The sequence below is a fragment of the Convolutriloba macropyga genome, chromosome 2, assembly GCF_964194025.1.
Source record: "Convolutriloba macropyga chromosome 2, txConMacr16.3, whole genome shotgun sequence".
Lineage (NCBI taxonomy): Eukaryota > Metazoa > Xenacoelomorpha > Acoela > Convolutidae > Convolutriloba > Convolutriloba macropyga.
Window position 1 is genome coordinate 2,143,577 of NC_134469.1, and position 21,505 is coordinate 2,165,081.

General features: G+C 36.1%; 1 protein-coding gene across 1 annotated transcript in view; it reads right to left on the minus strand.

Moving 5' to 3' along the window:
* Positions 1-4,392: 4,392 nt before the first annotated feature.
* Positions 4,393-21,505, minus strand: part of LOC142335055 (uncharacterized) — a 68,904-nt gene continuing 51,791 nt past the window's right edge. The window contains exons 2-4 of the mRNA XM_075383383.1: positions 11,425-11,515; positions 5,266-5,516; positions 4,393-4,740 (exon numbers count right to left, since the gene is read on the minus strand). Coding sequence (XP_075239498.1) covers positions 4,487-4,740; positions 5,266-5,516; positions 11,425-11,507 — 588 coding nt within the window. The 5' untranslated portion in view covers positions 11,508-11,515 and the 3' untranslated portion in view covers positions 4,393-4,486. The remainder of the gene's footprint in view (positions 4,741-5,265; positions 5,517-11,424; positions 11,516-21,505) is intronic.

The following is a 21,505-nucleotide window of genomic DNA, read 5'->3' on the forward strand; positions in this document are numbered from 1 at the left end:
CAAACATTTTAGCAAGTGATCTTCTTAAGGAAATTATATTGGGCAAAATTGCACACTCAAAACAAATTTCAAACGTGAATTTTGTCAAATATTTGTAGCCATTAATATATAATTTATTGATAGTTGGCGGTGATTGTATACCAGATTAAATTTGGACAGTCTAATCTCATCCAGCTCTAGAAATTTTGATATATTCTAACAGACATAACCTAACAAAAATGATTACTATTAGCTGCATCGTCTATAAAATTGTTTGTTTTTTTTTTATAATGGAAAGAAATAAATTTTACGATTATTATAATTTCAGTGCCTATAAAACAATCAGTGCGATAAAAAACAATCAAAACTTTTTTGAGAAACATTTTCTGATCAAAGAACTTTTGTTACATTGATGAGAAGATTTAATTGACGCAATTGATCAACCCATACTCATGAGCATTTAAACGAAATTTTCACCCAAAAATAGGACTTAATGCTTTCAATGTAACTTGACTATATGCATAGACAGACCTTAAGTGATTCGAAAAACAGAAAGCTAGACGTAGCAGGTTGTTTTCTCTATTAATAATTCCCTGTATGGGTCTTTGCTAATATTTTGGATTTCACGGATTGCATAGATGCTGATGCTATTCTGGAGCAAAACCGTTCTGCAGCAAAACAATTTTTTAGGACAAATTTTAATGGACGAAATCAGTCAAACTGAAAGAGTATTTTGTTTTGAGAATTGTGAAATATGCAATTTTTCTCACCCAGCGAAATAGCATCTCAACTTTTGACTGGACATGTCTAACTGTGTTTTTTCCGAAACAGATGAACTCTCTTTTGAAATAAAAGGCTGTGAACTTTAAGTACTATCAGTATCCTGTAAATTGGTCCTGTTTTTGTTACTAATTAACAAAGTGATTCCCGTATTAACAGAGTCAATTTAATAATAATAATAATAATAATAATAATAATAATAATAATAATAATAATAATAATAATAATAATAATAATAATAATAATAATAATAATACTAATAATAATAATAATAATAATAATAATAATAATAATAATAATAATAATAGTAATAATAATAATAATAATAATAATAATAATAATAAAAATAATAATAATAATAATAATAATAATAATAATAAAAATAATAATAAAAATAATAATAATAATAATAATAATAATAATAATAATAATAATAATAATAATAATAATAATAATAATAATAATAATAAAAATTCAAAATAGGTTTTTGAAAAACTGCTGTCTTATTTTTTCAAAAAACAAATTCAGATCCGTTTGCTTGTAATTGTGATAATCTACTATTTTTTGTAGATGAAAGTGTATATAACTAGAATTCATGCAATGTTTTTTTGTAAATTCTTATCTAGATGTAAATTGTCAAATTTTAAACCACATTGTAAAATAAAAAAAATACTCAATAGCATGCCTTTTTATCACAATAGATTGAGAAATTATGAAGCAGAGCCGTTTTAAAACATAAAATAGGGCAAAGAATTAAAGTTGAGAAATAATATTTGTATGAAAAACAGAACATTAAAAACTGGCGGCGAAGATTGTGTTTCCATCCAAAAGCGAATGCACAAAAGAGAAAGTTTATGTCTGATTCTTAAGTTTCAAGCTGCGAGTCCTATGGAACATTGAAGAATTTTAAAAAGAGCTTATTGTAAGCTAAGGTTCGTATTTTTCGTTGCGATCTGCCTAATACATGTGAATATGAAAATTTTGGAGCTACTCCTTGATTTAACAGTGTTCACAGAAAAGTATGAACCAAGATACTGCATTAAAATGTCTTTATTATTGACACCAGAAGAGCGAGTTATAAGACTAAAACTATGCTAATATTGTTGGATAATTACGAGACGAATAAGTCACCAGAACGAATTTGAGTTTCGAATCTATAATTTTGCATAATTGATAGAAGACGTTAAAAGTACCTACATTTTTAAAATTTGGCTGATTTCAACGGAATAAAGGAATACTTATGTGGAGCTAAGCTGGAGTTTTTGAATGGGCGGTGCATTTATAGTGACTTTCAGATTTTTCCTCGAAGTTTGCACCGAAATGGAGAGTTGAACAATTTGCTGTGCTCAAGCTATGGTCTCTTGTATCTGTGACCACATGCATTGTTTTGATTTTTGTAACAATAATTTTCGACTTCAACGTAAAATGACAGTGGAATTGAAGTGAATTGAATTTATTTGTCGCGTATTAAGGTAATATTACCAATGAGAACATCAATTTTACACCAATCAACGAATAAGAACCTCAAAAAGAATATAATAACAATTTGAGGCCATTTACAAGTAGAATCAGTAATAAAACATGTATATAATTAGCAAGAAGATTGAAAAGGCAGCTAGATTTATCTAACGATTCACCTAATTTCTAATGACTTGCGTTGATTTCAATATTTGCCAGATTTCAATTATACGTCACTAACCAGAAACACAGCATTATGGATCATTTTTTTGCGTCGTAATCATTGCTCTCAAAATTGGTTGATCAGGAGCAAGAAATGACTTAGATTTAAAACTATTTATTGTATTGTCTACTTATCGTTTGTTTTTTACAATCCAAAGTATTTGGATTTTTTTTTGGTGCGCTGCCTCATTATAAGATCTGATCACAATTTTTTCGGTTTTTTCGCGTCAGTGACAAGTCAAGTTAGCGTGGTGATGTTAATTACGTTGGAGTAGTAAAGGGAGCAAAAACGTGAGTAGGTTAGAAGCAATATTTTTGTTCAAGTTGTTTTTGGAGCGGAGTAACAATTTGGAATTTGAACGAGTTAATGTTTTTTTTACGTCCAATTAATTTTCTCAGGGTTTTTTTAGTGTTATTAGTATGATACATATGTGTTCTAATTGAGCCTATTTCCAATTATTTGAACTAATCAATGCGCAGGTGATGAATTTTTGAGTTTTGCGAGTATTTGCTGAACTTTTTGTTATTATTATTTTCTTATCATTTATTCTCATTAATGAAATTTCTCAAAAGTTGATAATAAGAATATTTATGGACGTAATTGTTTCTTTTCAGTGTTAAAGCCTTTTATGACTTTGATTCTATTTGTTACTAAGATACTTAAACAGAATTTTAAGTTTTGTGAGCTTTTATTGTTCTGCTTCTTGTTCTTAGCGCTTAGTCTCATTGAAGAATGGTGTTATCTGTTAATAATGATCCCTAAATCAAACGCATTGTCCATTTCTGTTCATATCTATGACCTCATTCGATTAACACGGTGTTCGTTTTACAAAAAATGTCAGTTAATTGTTTGATTTGGTAGGATTTTTTGCACATATTTTAGCCTTATCACTTAATATCGCTAATCACAGGGTTTATTGATTACTAATGAAGATTTAGTTAATCAAAATAATCGTTTCAGTCCGTACCTAATGCTTTCTGTGACTTTCGGACAATTTGTTCTCAAAAATTAAAGACAAGTGTTTGCGTTTTCGTTATCTTATCAGTTAGTCGCATTAATGGCTGGCTCCGTCAATTGCTTGTCAGGATTAAATAATTCTCAAAAGTTTGCTGGAGTTTGCAGCAGTCATTTTTTATTTTGTGTCTAAACATTCAAAATTTTGACGTTTTTTGTATGTTTTTTTTGTGTGATGTTACTGTTTAGTATCAAATAAAATGTTTAGTTTCCTAGAGCGGCGTAACTTTGTCTAACTTTGACGCCACATTAACTTTGACTTTCACAGAAATTCCAATTATAGCCAATTTCTTTATTTTTTGTTTTTTTTTGTGCCTTTTTGCTTTTGATTCCCACAATGTTGCTGTGTTTTGTACTCATTCTAGAGATGCTTAGAGTTGATATATTCATAAAGCATTAATATATTTAGTGATTGTCAAAACGTTATATCTCCAAAAGAGCAATTTTTTCTTTGTTTTGGTATTTTTTGTTTATTTTTGCGCATTTAGGGAGAGTCATGGGCTTGACTGACTGACTTTGTTAGTTTGCTGTTCCTATACATATGTTAATTGCCAGGCCATTCGTTTCAATTCATTGGATTGTATTTCAGGACTTTTCCTTGTAAGTTTTACATTTAACCGCAGTCATTTTTCTACCCGATTAATAGAGCGCCAGGATATTCACAAAAAAGTTTTTACTTCACAAAATTTTAAAAGCAAATACCGCTCATATGGTTTACGCTAAAGCTACCAGTGAGTTAAGAAGTACATAAAAAAAGAACATTGTTAATTTCCTCTGGTACACATAAGTATAAAAAGCAAATGGTAAAAGAGGCAATGTAAAATTAAAAAATATAACATTATATAAAATTATAAAATCATTAAATTACTTAATTAAAAATTTGACCTTACATTATTAAAAAAACGGCCTAAAATGCGAGCATAAAATGTTCTCACAATTTTATATGTACATCATGAAGATTAAAAAACAAAATTAAAATCTAATGCTCTCAATGTCATCTTTTATGTGACATTAAAGGCAAGTTTGCAAAGTCTATGGAAAATTTAGCGGGACACCCAGTACTATAGTGGCCTCAATCCAGAGATGGACAGCGGGGATACTGGCAAAGTAGTCCCTTCCATTGCAGTGTTGGTCTGGAGGGGAGTCTGGATTGGGGACAGAGTAACTCATCACCCCATAGAGACACTCTGGCAGAAGAGACTGGCAGTAGAAGGTGTATAGGGGGGACCCATCATCTTGTTCACACATGTTTGTGGCTTGATTGAAGCTGTCAACGCTCACCACAGCTGCACATATGAAATGAAATCTGATTTGTCCCTTGTTTGTAACATCAAATTATGGAAGGATTACAATAGGCAACAAATTGAACTAGAGAAACTGTTCCTGAACTTTATTTTCAATGGAAAGTCTTTTATTAATTTCAATTTGGACGTTTTCTTTTATCACACACACGCACACACACACACACACACACACACACACACACACACACACACACACACACACACACACACACACACACACACACACATACACACACACACACACACACACACACACACACATATATATATATATATATATATATATATATATAATATAATATAATATATTTTTGAAGCTCGTGACTGTATCTTTTGAATCCCTGTATAAATCCTAAATCTATCGTTTTGCAAGTTTTCAATGGAATCTGTGCTTTTTTTGTAATTTTGTTGCAGTGAAAAATATACAGCCTTTATGAACAATTTTGCAAAATGGGTTATTGATTTTTTTGCTTTATCAAATTTGATGAAGAATACTACGAAATTTACCTGAGCCAGAACTTATTGGGCTAAATGGATTCATGGGCATCGAAAGGTGGAAGAAGTACGTCTCCATAAGAGCCTCTGGGAAACGGGGCTGGTCACGTGATCTGCTGGTGTCGCCCATTCCACACGCACCCAAAATGACTCCATGAGGGACCTCGTATTTACACGGGGCAATAAATTGGCTCTCATCTCTGACTGATTGGTTTAGTTTGACCATTGCAATGTCAAATGACGGTGTGTCACTCCTATTGTATCTGTCGAAAAACAAAATGCATCAATATTGATGCTCTTTTTGTAGAATGTTATAAATTTTGTAGATGAAATAGTATAAATTCTTTTTTTTCCAATTTTTTTTTTCGATTCCCCACCCCCTCCCACATTGCCTTAGAACAAGACATTAGTGAAGCGTTTTACTGGGCATCCAGGGGGGGGGGGCGGTATTTGGACAGCATAAAGTTGGCAACAGGGGACCTGATATTACGTCGAATTCCGGTTAAATCGGTGGTTTTGATGTGATTGCTGTGTCAATTAATTTCACGGACAATGCGTTGCACTCAATTTTAGCAATCAGAAAATCTTTAAAAACTTTTCAAAATTTTTTAAAGCAGTTTTTCTAAACGAGGCCCACCTGGGCCGATAAGACATAGCCATACCTTATTTTCACATCCTTAGGGCCATCAATTTACCGGCCAAAAATTGCACCAAAACCAACCGCTTCAACAGAAATTCGGAAAGCCCCCTCCCCACCCATCTCAGACATGAAATCACCAATATATCCCCTAATTAAACATCCGTAGCGTGACCGGCAAGTGACTTTGCCACTTTGATACTAACTAGTAGATCCGCAAAATCATCAAAAGAAAATCATTTAAAGGAATAGGTTTAAGAAAAGTTGAACCAAATTAAAATTTCTGCTCCGCGCTAACTCGGGATCGATCCCATGGGTTACCCGCCATAAGTCTTACCCGCCATATGTCTTAGCACCTACGCTTCCAATTCGTATTGTTTGCGACTATTACCCAATGTGGTAGCAATTTTTTGATCAACGACTTTTTTTGGCTTACCACCTACGCTACCAATTCGTATTGTTTGCGACTATTACCCTACGTACCAGCAATTTTTTGATCAACGACTTTTTTTGGCTCACCACCTACGCTACCAATTCGCATTGTTTGCGAGTATTACCCTACGTACTAGCAATTTTTTGATCAACGACTTTTTGTGGCTTACCACCTACGCTTCCAATTCGCATTGTTTGCGACTATTACCCTATGTACCAGCAATTTTTTGATCAACGACTTTTTTTGGCTCACCACCTACGCTTCCAATTCGCATTTGCGACTATTACCCTATGTACCAGCAATTTTTTGATCAAAGACTTTTTTTGGCTTACCACGTACGCTTCCAATTCGCATTGTTTGCGACTATTACCCTATGTACCAGCAATTTTTTGATCAACAACTTTTTTTGGCTTACCACCTACGCTTCCAATTCGCATTGTTTGCGACTATTACCCTACGTACCAGCAATTTTTTGATCAACGACTTTTTTTTGGCTTACCACCTATGCTTGCAATTCGTATTGCTTGCGACTATTACCCTATGTACCAGCAATTTTTTGATCAACAACTTTTTTTGGCTACCCTACGTACTAGCAATTTTTTTATCAACGACTTTTTTTGGCTTACCACCTACGCTACCAATTCGTATTGTTTGCGACTATTACCCTATGTACAAGCAATTTTTTTATCAATGACTTTTTTGGGTCTGCTAAGTTGAATGTTGAGAGAGTGCAAAGGGTCGTGCAGCTACTAAGCTTCTACTTGGTAGCATAGCGAGTCTCAAAACGCATCAGCTACGTTAGGATCCATGTTTAAGCAGCATTTAATATGCAAATACTGGAACTTGAACATGTTGACAGAGTAATCGACTTATAATCAATATACAGATTAGCAGGCCCGCAAAAGCATCACAAGAAAATCATTTAGAGGAAAAGGCTCAAAGAAGAGCTCTTAGAAACAATCTTTGTTCTACCAATTTAGGATTGGAGTTTAAAGATAACCATTCATAATTGTCAGATTTTAAACCCAATACTGGATACCTGATTAACATAATGCTAGTCTCAACCTTTGCTAGACTAAAAAACACTTGTTAGAAGGTTCAGAGAGAATATAGCTCACGCAAATTGTGAATAGGGTAAGCTTGAAATAGCTTGGAAAGAACCTCTACTTGTTCAAAGTATACTTGGATAGAGAAATAAGGAAAAAATAAGAAATAAGGAAAGGGAAAGAACATAACAACGGGTTGTAATAGCTGCCCATATTCGAGAGCTTAAGATGAGTTTGTGGATTGGTTAGCACATTAGGTTGCAAGTGAGAGATGCTGATTCGAATCCAATACAGGTCCTTTTTCACAGTGGTTGCATTTTTCCTGAAACCCTTAACAATCATCATTGAAGCAATAAAAGCATTTTTTGCACAGGCTGATTAAAATTTGTTTTCTAAAATCTTGGCGCATAAATAGCGCACAGAAATAGGGGGTTGGTAAGTCCGGAGGAGGAACGTTTCTCGTCTAGAAGGGAATCGAGAACAATTTTTTCACCATGTCATTCCCGAATTGCTTTTTACAAATTTCTGATGATTTGGCTATTGAATTATAGAGTGAAATTCGATTGTGTGTTTTGGCGTCGCAAAAACACACCCAATTTTGTCAATTTATTTATCTAGTTTTGATAGACTAAAACTGTTTTTTTCTCTCTCCGCAAAAGCCCATTCTAGTTTGCAAGATTGATTTGTGGAGCAAATCACTTTTATTTCAGCAACTTGTTCAAGTCTTTCACAGCTGTTGATTACGTTTTTCAGAGCAGTTGTTTCGACTGATTCCGCGGTTAAAGTTTCAAATTTGAAAAGCGCATAAAATGTGATAGTTTTGCTAAATGCGTTGAATGGATGACTATTTCGCATTTAGGCGATTATTTTATTTATTGGATTTTTGCTGGAATTCAAGTAATGTAAGTTATACACCGATTCGAAGAAAAAATGGAAAAAACATGTAAGGTAAGCGGTGAAAAAAGTTTACTTTTTCAACGCAAATTTTGTATAGAATTTTGCGATGAAACTATGTAATTTAAACGCTAGATTAAGCTGTGAACTTACAAAAGTTCACCACATTTCAACGCTTACTACAAGTTACCTGTCTTACACGAATTCGAATCTCTCACCTCCTTCATGGCAGCCACTTTATCTTCCACTGCGCCACCTCTCACTAATTGCTAGCATATTCGTTTTGATTTTAAATCAAATTCACTCTACTTTTCTAAAACATGCGCTTTAATTTTTTGTGAGATTAGCGGTGAAAATACAATTTTTAGCGTTGAAATCTGGTGAATTTTTATAAGTTAACCGCTTACTCTGGTGGTGAAATTACATAATATCACGCTTATAAAAGTTTTTAAAAGATATACGATTAATCGTGGGTAAATTTTCCGTGCGCCTTTTAAAAAATGTATCCTATTTTTGTTGGACAAAAAAGAATTCGAAGCATTTTCTAAGCATTGATTTTATATTATTTCACCACTTAGTTAGGCGGTGAATTTATATAATATCACCGCATTCATGGCTGATCTCACATAATTTTGACACTTTTTTCAAAGCGGCGAAATTATGTAATTTAGCCGCCAAACTCAGCGGTGAAATTATGTAACTTCACCGTTACCAAGCGATAACGTTTTTTTTTCACTGCACTCACCGCCTGATTTATGTAATTTCACTGTATTCACCGATTGCAAAGTTTTTCACATTCACCGGTTATTTTACATAATTTTTCGTTGAATGACAGTGACACCACGACCCGGGACTTAGCTGTGGCAAACTAAATTTGCAGGGCGGTTAGTTCTACTCAGCTTATGATAAATTTGAAGAACAGGAACTCCTAATTCAGAGAAACTGAAATTCAGGCTATTTGAGATGCAAATAATTGCTAAAAATCGGAATTCAATCACATTACAGTGGAACAATTTCACAGCAAATCATCAACAGACTCATACACTACAACTTCCTTCGCAGGAAGCATAAATTTAAAAAAAAGCAATTTAATGTACAGATGTTCAACAATGATCTTATTTTAGAATACCAAAGTGATTCTGGAATTTTATCGTGTAAGATCTGATAAGATGCTGACTAAGAATTTTAATCGTGTAAGATCTTGTAAGATCTTACACGATAAAAAATTTTTAGTCGGCATCTTACATAATAAACATTTGCTGACAAAAAGTTTTATCGTGTAAGATCTGATAAGACGTCCTATAAGATAAAAAATCCGCTCATCAGAATTTTTATCTTGTAAGATGTGATGACCCAGGCGAAACTGGATGATTATCTTCAAAGATTTCGCCAGAATCTTCCACAAAATGGTTGTCTTGCAAGATTCTGCCAGAAAAATGGCCAGCTGCATGATTTGCAAGGAAAAAAGTCTTATCGTTACAAAAATTCAAAACAGTGGCAAATTGTTCTTGATAAAGTGAGAAAATTCTCCAGACTCTCTTTGTTACGTCTTATCAAATATTGCACAGGTCACTGTATGTTTTGTTAAATCATAACAAGTGATAAAACACACCTTGGAGAAGGTCCCCAGGACACTGGTGCTGGAAAAAATGATAAAAAAATCAAAAAGATTCAAAAAATTTGAAAAAATTGCAAATACCTGTAATAATGTCTGATATTGAAATCTTGAAAAACATTCCATTACACCTAGAAGTTGTGCAATAACCTATAATCAAACCCTAGAGAAGGTCATGTGGCCCTTGAGACTGATAAGAAAAAAGTAATAAAAGATCAGTTTAATGGTTCAATCTGAATACGAGATACGTGAATTGTTTTTATCTTATTAGATAAAATTTCAATTCAATTTCGCTGAATTGTAATCTTACAGGATCTGATAAGTATCTTAATAGATCTTACACGATAAAAGTTTATGTGGGGAAAAATTTCTATCGTGTAAGATCTGATAAGATGGATTTTTTATCGTGCAAGATCTGATAAGACAGAAATTTTATCGTGTAAAATCCGATATGATATGTTTTAATGATTTCAATATAAACGTATAACGCAATCAAATTCCTATGAAAGTAAAAAATAATTGGTCAGCTAACCAATTATGAAACAAAAAAAATTTTGTTGATTCTGTTTTGGCGGCAGTTTTATTGTGAGTCTTAACTGGGTATCATGTCTAAATTTAGCTGTCCAAGATAGTTTTGGTCTTTGAAGAAAATTTTTCAGCCTAGTTTGATAATCACAGCTTCAGAGAACGCCCCTGCCACTCGAAAAAACTTTTTTACAATATCTTAGAAGTACTAAACGACAGTATAAGATACTTTTCTCTTTGTTGCTCTGACACTTAAGTGTTGCATGCTGTAGCTTTTCGGCTGCTGCTTGAAAACAACTATGAAGTGTCGTCAATATGAAGGGCACGCCATACTTCAAGAACTTTTAGCGTATAAGATCTGACTAAATCAAAAATATAAGTCATAGCTTTCCGAATGTTTATCGTGTAAGATCTGATAAGTCAGAATTTCTATCGTGTAAGAACTCACAAGAGGAATTTTTATCGTATAAGATCTGACAAAACAGAATTTTTTGTCGTGTAAGAACTTACAAGAGGAATTTTTACCGTATTTTTATGAGAAACGTCGTAATTTTTATGACAAACGTCTTATCAGATCTGATAAGAAGATGCATCCCCCTACAGGCTTTTAGCAAGATGGTTTCGTCAGAAATTTTCAGATCTTACACGATAAAAAATTCTACAATCACTGGGGTATGCATCTCACGGCGGTGAAATATGAAAAGGCTAAAAAAACGCAAATTAACACGAAAATTCACCGCTAAATTCATCACGTTGTTCCCATTATTCAAAATTACAAAATTTATGTTAGATTTGCTCGATATGTTCCGTTTGTGTCCCCCATCACCCTCCAAAAGCACGTGCCATATTTTCACATAATGATTTACTACTCTCTGCAACTGGGGGCGGATAACGTACTTTGGGGGGGGGGACAAGCGGAAGAGATTCGAATTGCTATTCACACTCTTTCGCTCTTACATTTTTTTCAAGAAATAACATTGACACGAGTGTGAGGCATTTTTTGGTAAATGAGCGTAATTACTTTTCATGGATGACGAAAGTGTCTACATTGTAGATTGTGAGCACTGAGGTATCCATGAAATCTCCCACCTCCACTATAACCATCCTGGGGTCTAAAAGCAACAACAATACATACAGTCTCCTGCTCTTCATTGGCTGCTATAGTGGTTTTGGCAGAAAACCCGCGGAAAGAACCCTACTTCATTTTAGATAGGAAATAAATCCCGAAAGGAATCAAACCCCCCCCCCCCCCCCGGGAAAAACCCATTTTAAAGTTGAATTTTTATTGCGATAGTTTCATATCAAGATCCACGGACCACTAGGACATGGCCATGGCCCGCAAGACATCCTAGGCTGAGGTGTGCGCTCGAAATCGTCCTGGTCCAGACCGACCCAGACCAAAACCGCCCTGGTCCAGACCGTCCCAGACCGAAATTGTCATGATCGAGACTGAAGCGCGCTCGACAGTCTTTATGCGCAAGTAGTGCGCTTGACTATGATCAGACTCAATTGCGCTGATAGCATTTCTGATCAAACCCAGTTGCGCTGGAAACCGTTTATGATCAAACCCAGTTGCGCTCGAAATGTTCTCTGGTCTGAAGGCTTCGATCACAAGATTATTGATTATCCTGCGTTTGAAGCATTACTGCTCCAGGCCCAGTTGCGCTCGAAGCATTACTGGTCCAGGCCCAGTTGCGCTAGAAGCATTACTGGCCCAAGCCCAGTTGCGCTCGAAGCATTACTGGTCAAGGCCCAGTTGCGCTCGAAGCATTACTGGTCCAGGCCCAGTTGCGCTCGAAGCATTACTGGTCCAGGCCCAGTTGCGCTAGAAGCATTACTGACCCAAGCCCAGTTGCGCTCGAAGCATTACTGGTCAAGGCTCAGTAGCGCTCGAAGCATTACTGGTCCAGGCCCAGTTGCGCTCGAAGCATTACTGGTCAACGCCCAGTTGCGCTCGAAGCATTACTGGTCCAGGACCAGTTGGGCTCGAAGCATTACTGGTCCAGGACCAGTTGCGCTCGAAGCATTACTGGTCAAGGCCCAGTTGCGCTCGAAGCATTACTGGTCCAGGCCCAGTTGCGCTCGAAGCATTACTGGTCAACGCCCAGTTGCGCTCGAAGCATTACTGGCCCAAGCCCAGTTGCGCTCGAAGCATTACTGGCCCAAGCCCAGTTGCGCTCGAATCATTACTGGCCCAAGCCCAGTTGCGCTCGAAGCATTACTGGTCCAGGACCAGTTGCGCTCGAAGCATTACTGGTCCAGGACCAGTTGCGCTCGAAGCATTACTGGTCAAGGTCCAGTTGCGCTCGAAGCATTACTGGCCCAAGCCCAGTTGCGCTCGAATCATTACTGGCCCAAGCCCAGCTGCGCTCGAAGCATTACTGGTCCAGGACCAGTTGCGCTCGAAGCATTACTGGTCCAGGACCAGTTGCGCTCGAAGCATTACTGGTCAAGGTCCAGTTGCGCTCGAAGCATTACTGGTCCAGGCCCAGTTGCGCTCGAAGCATTACTGGTCAACGCCCAGTTGCGCTCGAAGCATTACTGGTCCAGGACCAGTTGCGCTCGAAGCATTACTGGTCCAGCACCAGTTGCGCTCGAAGCATTACTTGTCAAGGCCCAGTTGCGCTCGAAGCATTACTGGTCCAGGCCCAGTTGCGCTCGAAGCATTACTGGTCAACGCCCAGTTGCGCTCGAAGAATTACTGGTCCAGGCCCAGTTGCGATCGAAGCATTACTGGCCCAAGCCCAGTTGCGCTCGAATCATTACTGGCCCAAGCCCAGTTGCGCTCGAAGCATTACTGGTCCAGGACCAGTTGCGCTCGAAGCATTACTGGTCCAGGACCAGTTGCGCTCGAAGCATTACTGGTCAAGGTCCAGTTGCGCTCGAAGCATTACTGGTCCGGGCCCAGTTGCGCTCGAAGCATTACTGGTCCAGGCCCAGTTGCGCTCGAATCATTACTGGCACAAGCGCAGTTGGGCTCGAAGCATTACTGATCAAGGCCCAGTTGCGCTAGAAGCATTCTTGGTCCAGACTCAGTTGCGCTCGGAGCATTCCTGGTCCAGATACTGTTGCGCTCGAAGCATTCCTGGTCCAGATACAGTTGCGCTCGGAGCATTCCTGGTCCAGATACAGTTGCGCTCGAAGCGTTCCTGGTCCAGATCCAGTTGCGCTCAAAGCATTGATGACACAGGCCAGGTTGCGCTCGGAGCATTCCTGATTCAGACTCAATTGCGCTCGAAATCGTTTATGAATTGACTCAAGTGCGCTCATTCCACCTTCCAGACCCTGTATTTATAAATACTTATTCGCAAAATTTGTACTTATTCAACGGTTAGATATTTTTAAAATGTTATATATTTATGTAAATTTATATAGTTTGTCAATTTTTAGTGCAGTTTTTAGTCGGATCTGTCTCCTTGACGTTGTTCTGCCTTAAATACAGTCAAATTTCTGTGGGAACGGTAGGATGCGGGTCAATTGTCCAATGTTCATTCTGCTCCAATAATTGTTTCGTCTGTAACGGCGATTTCAAACAATTATCCCAGAATCGGATGTATCACTGTTTTGCAACGCTTGTTCCTCTTTTTGCAAATTTGGGATCATTTACGGCGCGTATGGCGCTGATGTAGGGGGCTGCTTTTGGTGAGCTGCAAATGGGTGATCTTGGCTGAAATGTAAGACTTGCGAAAGATCAGGCCCACCTTTGACAGTATCATCGTAAATTGGATTGCGCTTCAGTATGGGCATTTTAAGGGCTCAGACCACATTACGTTGTTGATATACAAGATTGAGCGAAAAAGACAACACCAAAATCAATCATCTGTCTGTTTTTTCGAACGTTTAAGATTCTTAATGCCGAGTTTCTTTTGCAACAGATCCTTATTTGGTTTTGGATTTTCTGTTCTATGGTCTTTTCGTTCGTTTTGGGTGGCCTTCGCTCCTCATATGAGTGTTCCGTTCATGTTTGGTTCTAAAGTTTGCGATTTCCGAATTTTACACTCTAACTTCCGGCTTGTTTGGTTCCTTTGTGCTGATTGTTGAAGAACTCACTTTGCCCACTGTGCTGGCAGGTGTCAAAAGCTCATATATTCCATCTAAGTTCTTTTTTTGTCAATGGGAAGCGTGGATTTTGCGGGAAATTTTGACCTGAAAACTACGTGAAGTACAAGAAATTGGTCTAGAAAAACCATCGGTCCACATAAATTGGTTTTCGTCGTCCTGTACTTTCTGTTGTTGGAAATGCGCTCAAGCGTTCGCAGCGCAAATGACTTTCTCCATTTCAACGTCTGAACACATTTCTGTGTCTGTCCACTGTTCGTCAGATAAGTAGGTGCGTCCTAGTTTTGTCTCTTCGTCTAAATAATATTTTGTTATTTTATTATTATTAAAGTTTTTACTGTTTGGCTTATATGCAACATCAGATATTGGTGTGTTACCTTTTCTGCCAAATTGTGTCACAAATGATGTAATATTAATTTTTTTAGCTTTGTAATTCTTAATTTGCGAATAATTGCATGTATTACTTGTTGTAGGTTAAAGTTTTTATATAAAAGAGCTTTTTTAACTTGATAATTGTTGTTCTATAGTTTGATTGAGAGGTTCTACAAGCCAATTGCTCTATAATCATCTTGTGCCGGAGCTTAAATTGGTTCAATAGTATTTCTGGAGCAAAATTCTTTTACCTGTTAAGCATCTAGCCTGATCTAATCCAATTGATCTTGTCACCCAGTGTTGTATGCGTAATTATTTAGAAATCTAATTACGTTTGCACTGGAAGCTTTATTTACTGTTTTAGGGCAATGCAGTTAGGTACTGGTGGCGCTTTGCTATGCGGAATCACTGGGTTTAAGTTCTTACTAGTAATTGTGCAGTCTCTGCACTCAATTGTTTTTGCCAGTTTATCGAGGTGGATATACGACCACCATATGTTTTGTCCGAGCGATATAGTCGCATAACTCCTCGGATGCGTTGAATGTATGTCTTCTGAGACGGCATCCTTGATTGCTGTAGGGATGGCCATCCGTTCGTTGAAGTAGAGGCGAAAATATTTGACGCTCATGTCCCTACAGTTTGAGTGAAAGTATGGGCTGTTTTTTTTAAATCTGTCTTTGTCATTCCTCGGCACACAATCGCGATTTTCCTTTAACATAGCACTCTTCCTGGTCAAGAGTGCTAAGAGTCTTTTGCTTAACACTCTGTCGATTGTTTCGAACAATCTGAGATCTTCAGCTGTATCTAATGAACTAATAGAGGGAGTTGGTTCTGTTGTAGATACTTCCATCGTGGGAGGCGTCGTGTTGGCAGAGGAATTGTCCGGGAACGTTACTTTTTTTGGAGCTTTGGTTGGAGCTGATTTGGATAATGAGGCATTTGTTATCGGGTTTAATTGTTCAGATTGTTCACATTTGTTACTGTGTTACTTTTGCAAAGCATTTGCAGCAAATTTAATAACGGAATTTGATTTATTTAATGGCAGGGCAATTAGTGCAAATTGTGCTTCAGAATGTGATAAAGGCAATTGCGACGCGATTGACGTTCTTAAGATTGAGATTATTGTGATTGAGAACTTTTGTGAATTGCGAAGTAATTGACGACGAAGTATTAGAATGTGGCAAAAACGATGCAATTAACTTATTCTTTAAATTTGATTTTCTGCTTTCGGGTATAGATGTTTGCGTTGTAAATGACCTGTTTAACTTTGAATTTGGAGAATTTTGTTCTAGAGTGTTATTTTTTTTGTAATGCTGGTGGTCTATGTTGAGTAGTTTTGGTAAATGTTGCAGCCACGAAATGTTCATCGTATGCTAAAACTTTCTCTGATTTTGCAAAAAGATTCCTGCAGATGTAATCAACTAGACAATTTCTTGCTCTTGGCATTGGTTCTCTGGGATTGGCATTGGTTCTCTAAAATTTACTGGGAAACAATCGATCGATTCGTTGAGGGAGTTGTCCATTGTAGGATTTTTTTGAACGATGTTCTTTAAATGTGGATAGCAGAGCTCTATAATGTAATTACTGTATTTGAAATAGTTAATTGACAATACAATTCCCAATAGTTCCGGTTCAGTTAAACTATATCGTTCTTCTGTTGTGCTTAGAAAACGTGACGTGAGTGCATTAGGTTTCCATCAGTCTGATGTGTTTTGTTCAAGTGCTGCACCAAGTACAGAATGCGAAGCGTTGCATTTCACTCTAATTTAGGGCTATAATTGCAATTTTTGGTATTTTGTACTTTTTTTCAATTAAGTTTTGTTTTGTATGTAACTCAGTCCAAACAAATTTAGCAGACTTTTTGCTTTCAATTGGAGAAGTACCTGTTTGAGTAAATTTTTAACCCCGCCGTTCATTTTCCGGTTTAGCAAATTGATATTTTTGGACATCGATTTGCAAGTTTTCTTCAAATAATTTTTTAGGCATTTGATAACATATTCAATATGATCGTATTCTAATCCGGCATTGACTATTATAATATCGTCAAGGGAAGAAAACTTATTCTGTAGGCCTAAAAGTGTAGAGTCTATTGGTTTTGCGAATATTGCCTGTAGATCAGTGAGACCACAAAACTCAGTTCTAAATCTATATGTATGTTTTGTTCACCACAAAAAAGCCTTGAAATTACCGTAGTTTGCACTGTATTTATGTAATCGTAATCAACTGTCTGCTTATTTAAGGTCTAAGTTTGAAAAAAATGCTTTTTGTGTGTTTGTTAAATGTTGTGAGATGGAGTCTACTAACATTTCTATGTTTGGCATTTAATAATTGTTTTTCTGAAATGATTTGTTGGGAACTTTAAAATCTAATGCTAAATTTATAGATTGATTTTTTTACTGTAATTACTCTAGGTGAAGAGAAATTTTCATCAAAACAATTTGACAATTTTAAGTTATAGTCTTCTTTTTGTAATGGTTGTCTTTCTTGAGTTCAGCAGAAACTCTAATTTGTTATTTGATCGTAACCCAACGACCTTTTTGGTGCTTTGCATTAAACTTTTGATGAAAATTGGGTTCAACGACATGTGTCTTTGATAGTCAAATTGTTGAAACAAATTCAGCAATTTGCGATGCAATAGCTTGTTTTACTTTGGATGTAGAATTACCTATGTTTTTAACACACTTAGCGCTTTTTGTCTGCTTTTGTACCACTGCTAGTCCAAGTCTAATGAAAAGGATCGTCCTATGATGATTTTGTGATCATCATCTACCACAGAAAGACATGCGTCCTCAGACGTCCAATCATTGTATGTGACTGTGGTTGCGAGTTTCCCAAGGACTTTGATTAGTTCATTTGAGAAAGTTTTGAGGTCTCTCTCACATGCTGAGGCAATCCGTCGTGCTGTTGGGGTAGTCTTTAATTTGTTGCTGGCCAAAGTTTTGGTTATGATGCTTCGTACACTCCCGGAGTCGATCATCGAAATCAGGGTGATTTTTCCAAGTTGTACTTTGGCATTGAGTGAGTGGATCGAGTTGATTTGCCGTTTCACTCGAGATAGCTGTGGCATAGTTATCGGAATCATTTTCATAATTTGAATAGTTTAGTTGTTCGTACAGTTCCCTGTAACTAGTTATGTAGTTGACTGACTCTTCGTCATCACTTTTGTTAGGTGTAGATTCGATCTGATTGACGTTTGTTTGTTGGAGTTGTGACGTTTTAGACTGATATTTTGTAGCTTTTCTGCACTTTTTTTTTGCAAAAAGGTCTAAGATAACGCATTTGTTACATTTCTAGTCTCTTGCGGGGCAAGTTAGACTATGGTTATAGGTCCTGCACTGACCAGAAATTGCAGAAATGCTAGTTAACTTGTATTGATCAGGGGCATTTGTATTGCTATCGAAATCTTGTCGTTTTTGTTTATAAATTGTGGACCGTTTGCGATTTTGAAAGTTATTAACTATTTTCACTAATTGATTGTTCGTGTTGAGGTCTTGATTATTCTTTTGTTGGGTTTTGATTACCATTTCAATGTGAATGGCTATTTCCAAAGATTTGTTTTTGAGCAACAAAGCATTTCAAGTGCTTTAAATTTTGGTTTTTAGTGACACCGATTCCTTGAGAAGCTCTTTTTGTGTTTCGTAAACCAACATATTCAAGATGAATGTGTCGCGTATTCGTGTTGTTTTCTCGTCATCTAGGCTACATTTATCCACTATCTAGATGAGTTTCCTGTAGAAACCTTCAACATATTCTCCTTTATATTGTTTTGATGAGAAAAAGACGAATCTTCGTACATCATGTTTCGAGTTTATGTAAAGGAACCTTCCATGACAAGATAAAGTTCTATTATTGGTTTCTTCTCAATAAGGAAGTGTTGATATTTACTTTTGAAAATCTATGACCTTTTGTGCCGAAGCAAAGGTAGAGAAGTGAAGTAGTTTTTTGATCGCAGACATCCCATGGTTTGTCACCATACAGGATGCCGATTTCATCGGTCTCTTTGCATCTGTTCTGCCACGTTACATTCAGTTGGTGATTGCTAATTTTTCAGTCACGTTCAGTTGCATGTGTCTGATTTTCCACCAGTTCTTCGTATACAGGCTCTTGTGGGTATATGACCCCTGAAGGTGGTCCGTTTAGAGTTAACCTTGTTGAGCCCAAATCTCCCACAAAATTGTGGTGTGATTGTTGCTTTCTGCCAGAAAGCGTCTATGTGAAGAAGGGTTACTCTTCTATAGGCTGCTGACTGTGCCCATTTGTACTGCTGAAGTTTATCTTGAACTGATTGTGCCGCGCTTGACTCTCAATTAGTCAGAGTAGACAGACTCTCAATTAGTCAGAGCAGGTAATTGCGTCGCAATTGCAACTTTACTAGTTTAGATTTTGAAAATTTCTTTCAAATTTGGGAATTCAAAACGCGAATGACCAGTTGAATTATTGAGATAACTTAGTGCTAAGAGAAAAGCATAGTGCTAATTTTAAATTTTAACTGAGTTTAAGCAACATATATAAGACAATGAAATAAAATTCACAATTTAGATCAGAAAGGAAGTCAAGGGGATCATAAGACACGGAGCTGACATTTGTTAACAACTTGAGCAGACAATTTCCTGCAGAGAACATGACTAAACTCGAAATTGAACTAAATATGATGAATGAAATAAGATGAAGATAAACTGAATTAAATTACTGCCTTGAGGATGAAATTAAACCAAATATTGTAATGGATGTTTGTTTTAATATCCAGTCCGTATGACAGTGGGAAACGGTAACTGACATTATCATATTTCAAACGTTGTTCTCTTGAAGAGCGGAACTTCAAAATCAAAACAATTGCAGATGTATTCAATTAATTTATAAACATTTGGCCACGAAGACATTGGATACTAAAATTTTGCAACATTTTGAGCACTTTTTATAAAAGGTTTGAGCAGGGACGGCGTTAAATGAACCGCAGTTGAAAACGATCACGCCATCATCCTGAAATCATACAAAAAGACACACATTTTTTGAAATCTAATCAGAACGATATTAAAATTTCCAACTTTTCTGGAAAATAAAAAAGTTTTCTTGAATAGTTGAGAATAAGTTTGGGCAAAAACATGAATATTTATGATTACGGAAAACGGACAAATCGGACAACCATGCATGATTGTTAAGGACACTATTTTAGCTTAATAATCATGAAACCCTCCATAATGGGACCTTACCAACAATATAACAGAACACAATGCCGCCTTATCAATCATAAAGTTGAGCATGATGCCAACCTATCAAACATGAAAGGGGCCATAATCGTACTTAATCAACAATAAAAACGGGTCATGATTGCAGGAACAAAGAACTAATGTTGTTTGGTGCACCGCTTTGTTAAATGTTTTCAAGACTCAATGATTAGAGAACGGACTGTTAGGGAAAGTTACAAATCTTCGCGAGCCAATAGAACTGAATTTTTTCTGGATTTTTGTGAATCATCATGGAACATTTTATAATGGACAAGTTTGGTCAAACCGGGATATCACGTCGCATAGATCAACGACTACAAAATTATTTTACCAATAATATCAACAGACTTTTTGATAAATCGGTATGAAAATATCTCATTGAACTGAAAATCAGGACATTGTGAGCCATTAACTATCGGTAAAATGAACAAGCAACCATGAATTATTCGTATAATTTTACTATGTGTTTTGACTCATATAATTTAACAAGTAAATGTTCAACATCTGGTTGTAGTCGTAAAGTTTACTCTTTTAGTAAGCCAAACTTTGTAAACGATATTATATTTTAGCGTCTATGTACAATTTTGCCTCACAATATGATGTCGGGTAATTACATAGGTGATGCTATAACGAAAAAAAAGATACTAATAAATATTGAAAGCTTTATGATATATATATATATATATATATATATATATATATATATATATATATATATTTATGTATATATATATAGATATATATATATATATATATATATATATATATATATATATATATATATATATATATATATATATATATAATTCTTGGTATTCATTCTAGGACGAAATATGAGTTTTTTTGGTTTCATGCCAGTATCGTGCTGAGAAATCAGATTTGGAGAGTTTAAAACCATCTATGATCCATGTATGAAATCAAATAAAAATTCAACTTGGGCATGGCCCGCGAGGCTTGGCCAAGCGCGCTTAATGATCGTTTGTTTAAAATTCAAGTTGTTTAATTCCGTTGGGCTTATTTGCTAGACAACTGGTTTAATTTTTGGTCTCTTTTTTTTGGGTTTTTCCTGTTTGAGAAAACCCCACCAGGTAGAGATGACGCAAGTGACAAAAAAACTGTCATGTACAAAAAATTGTCAAAATAGAACACTTTTCAGATCGTTTTATGAAAGTTATTCATGCATGATTTCTTTCCTCCACAAAAAAATTAAACAAATCCCGATAGTATTATACTACCCAATTTATTTAGCTATTTTCTGGAGGCTCAATTCGGAAATAATACGTGAGCTGAACAGTGGCAAAAATGCTTATTATCTTCTTAATCCTTAATTAGTAATTCAGTATACTTTTTGGCAACTATAGTCTACAATTGGACTTTTTATTTCTCATTAACATTTTGCTAACTATTGTGGAAATTAGATAATGGTAACGGTGGAGACCAGTGACG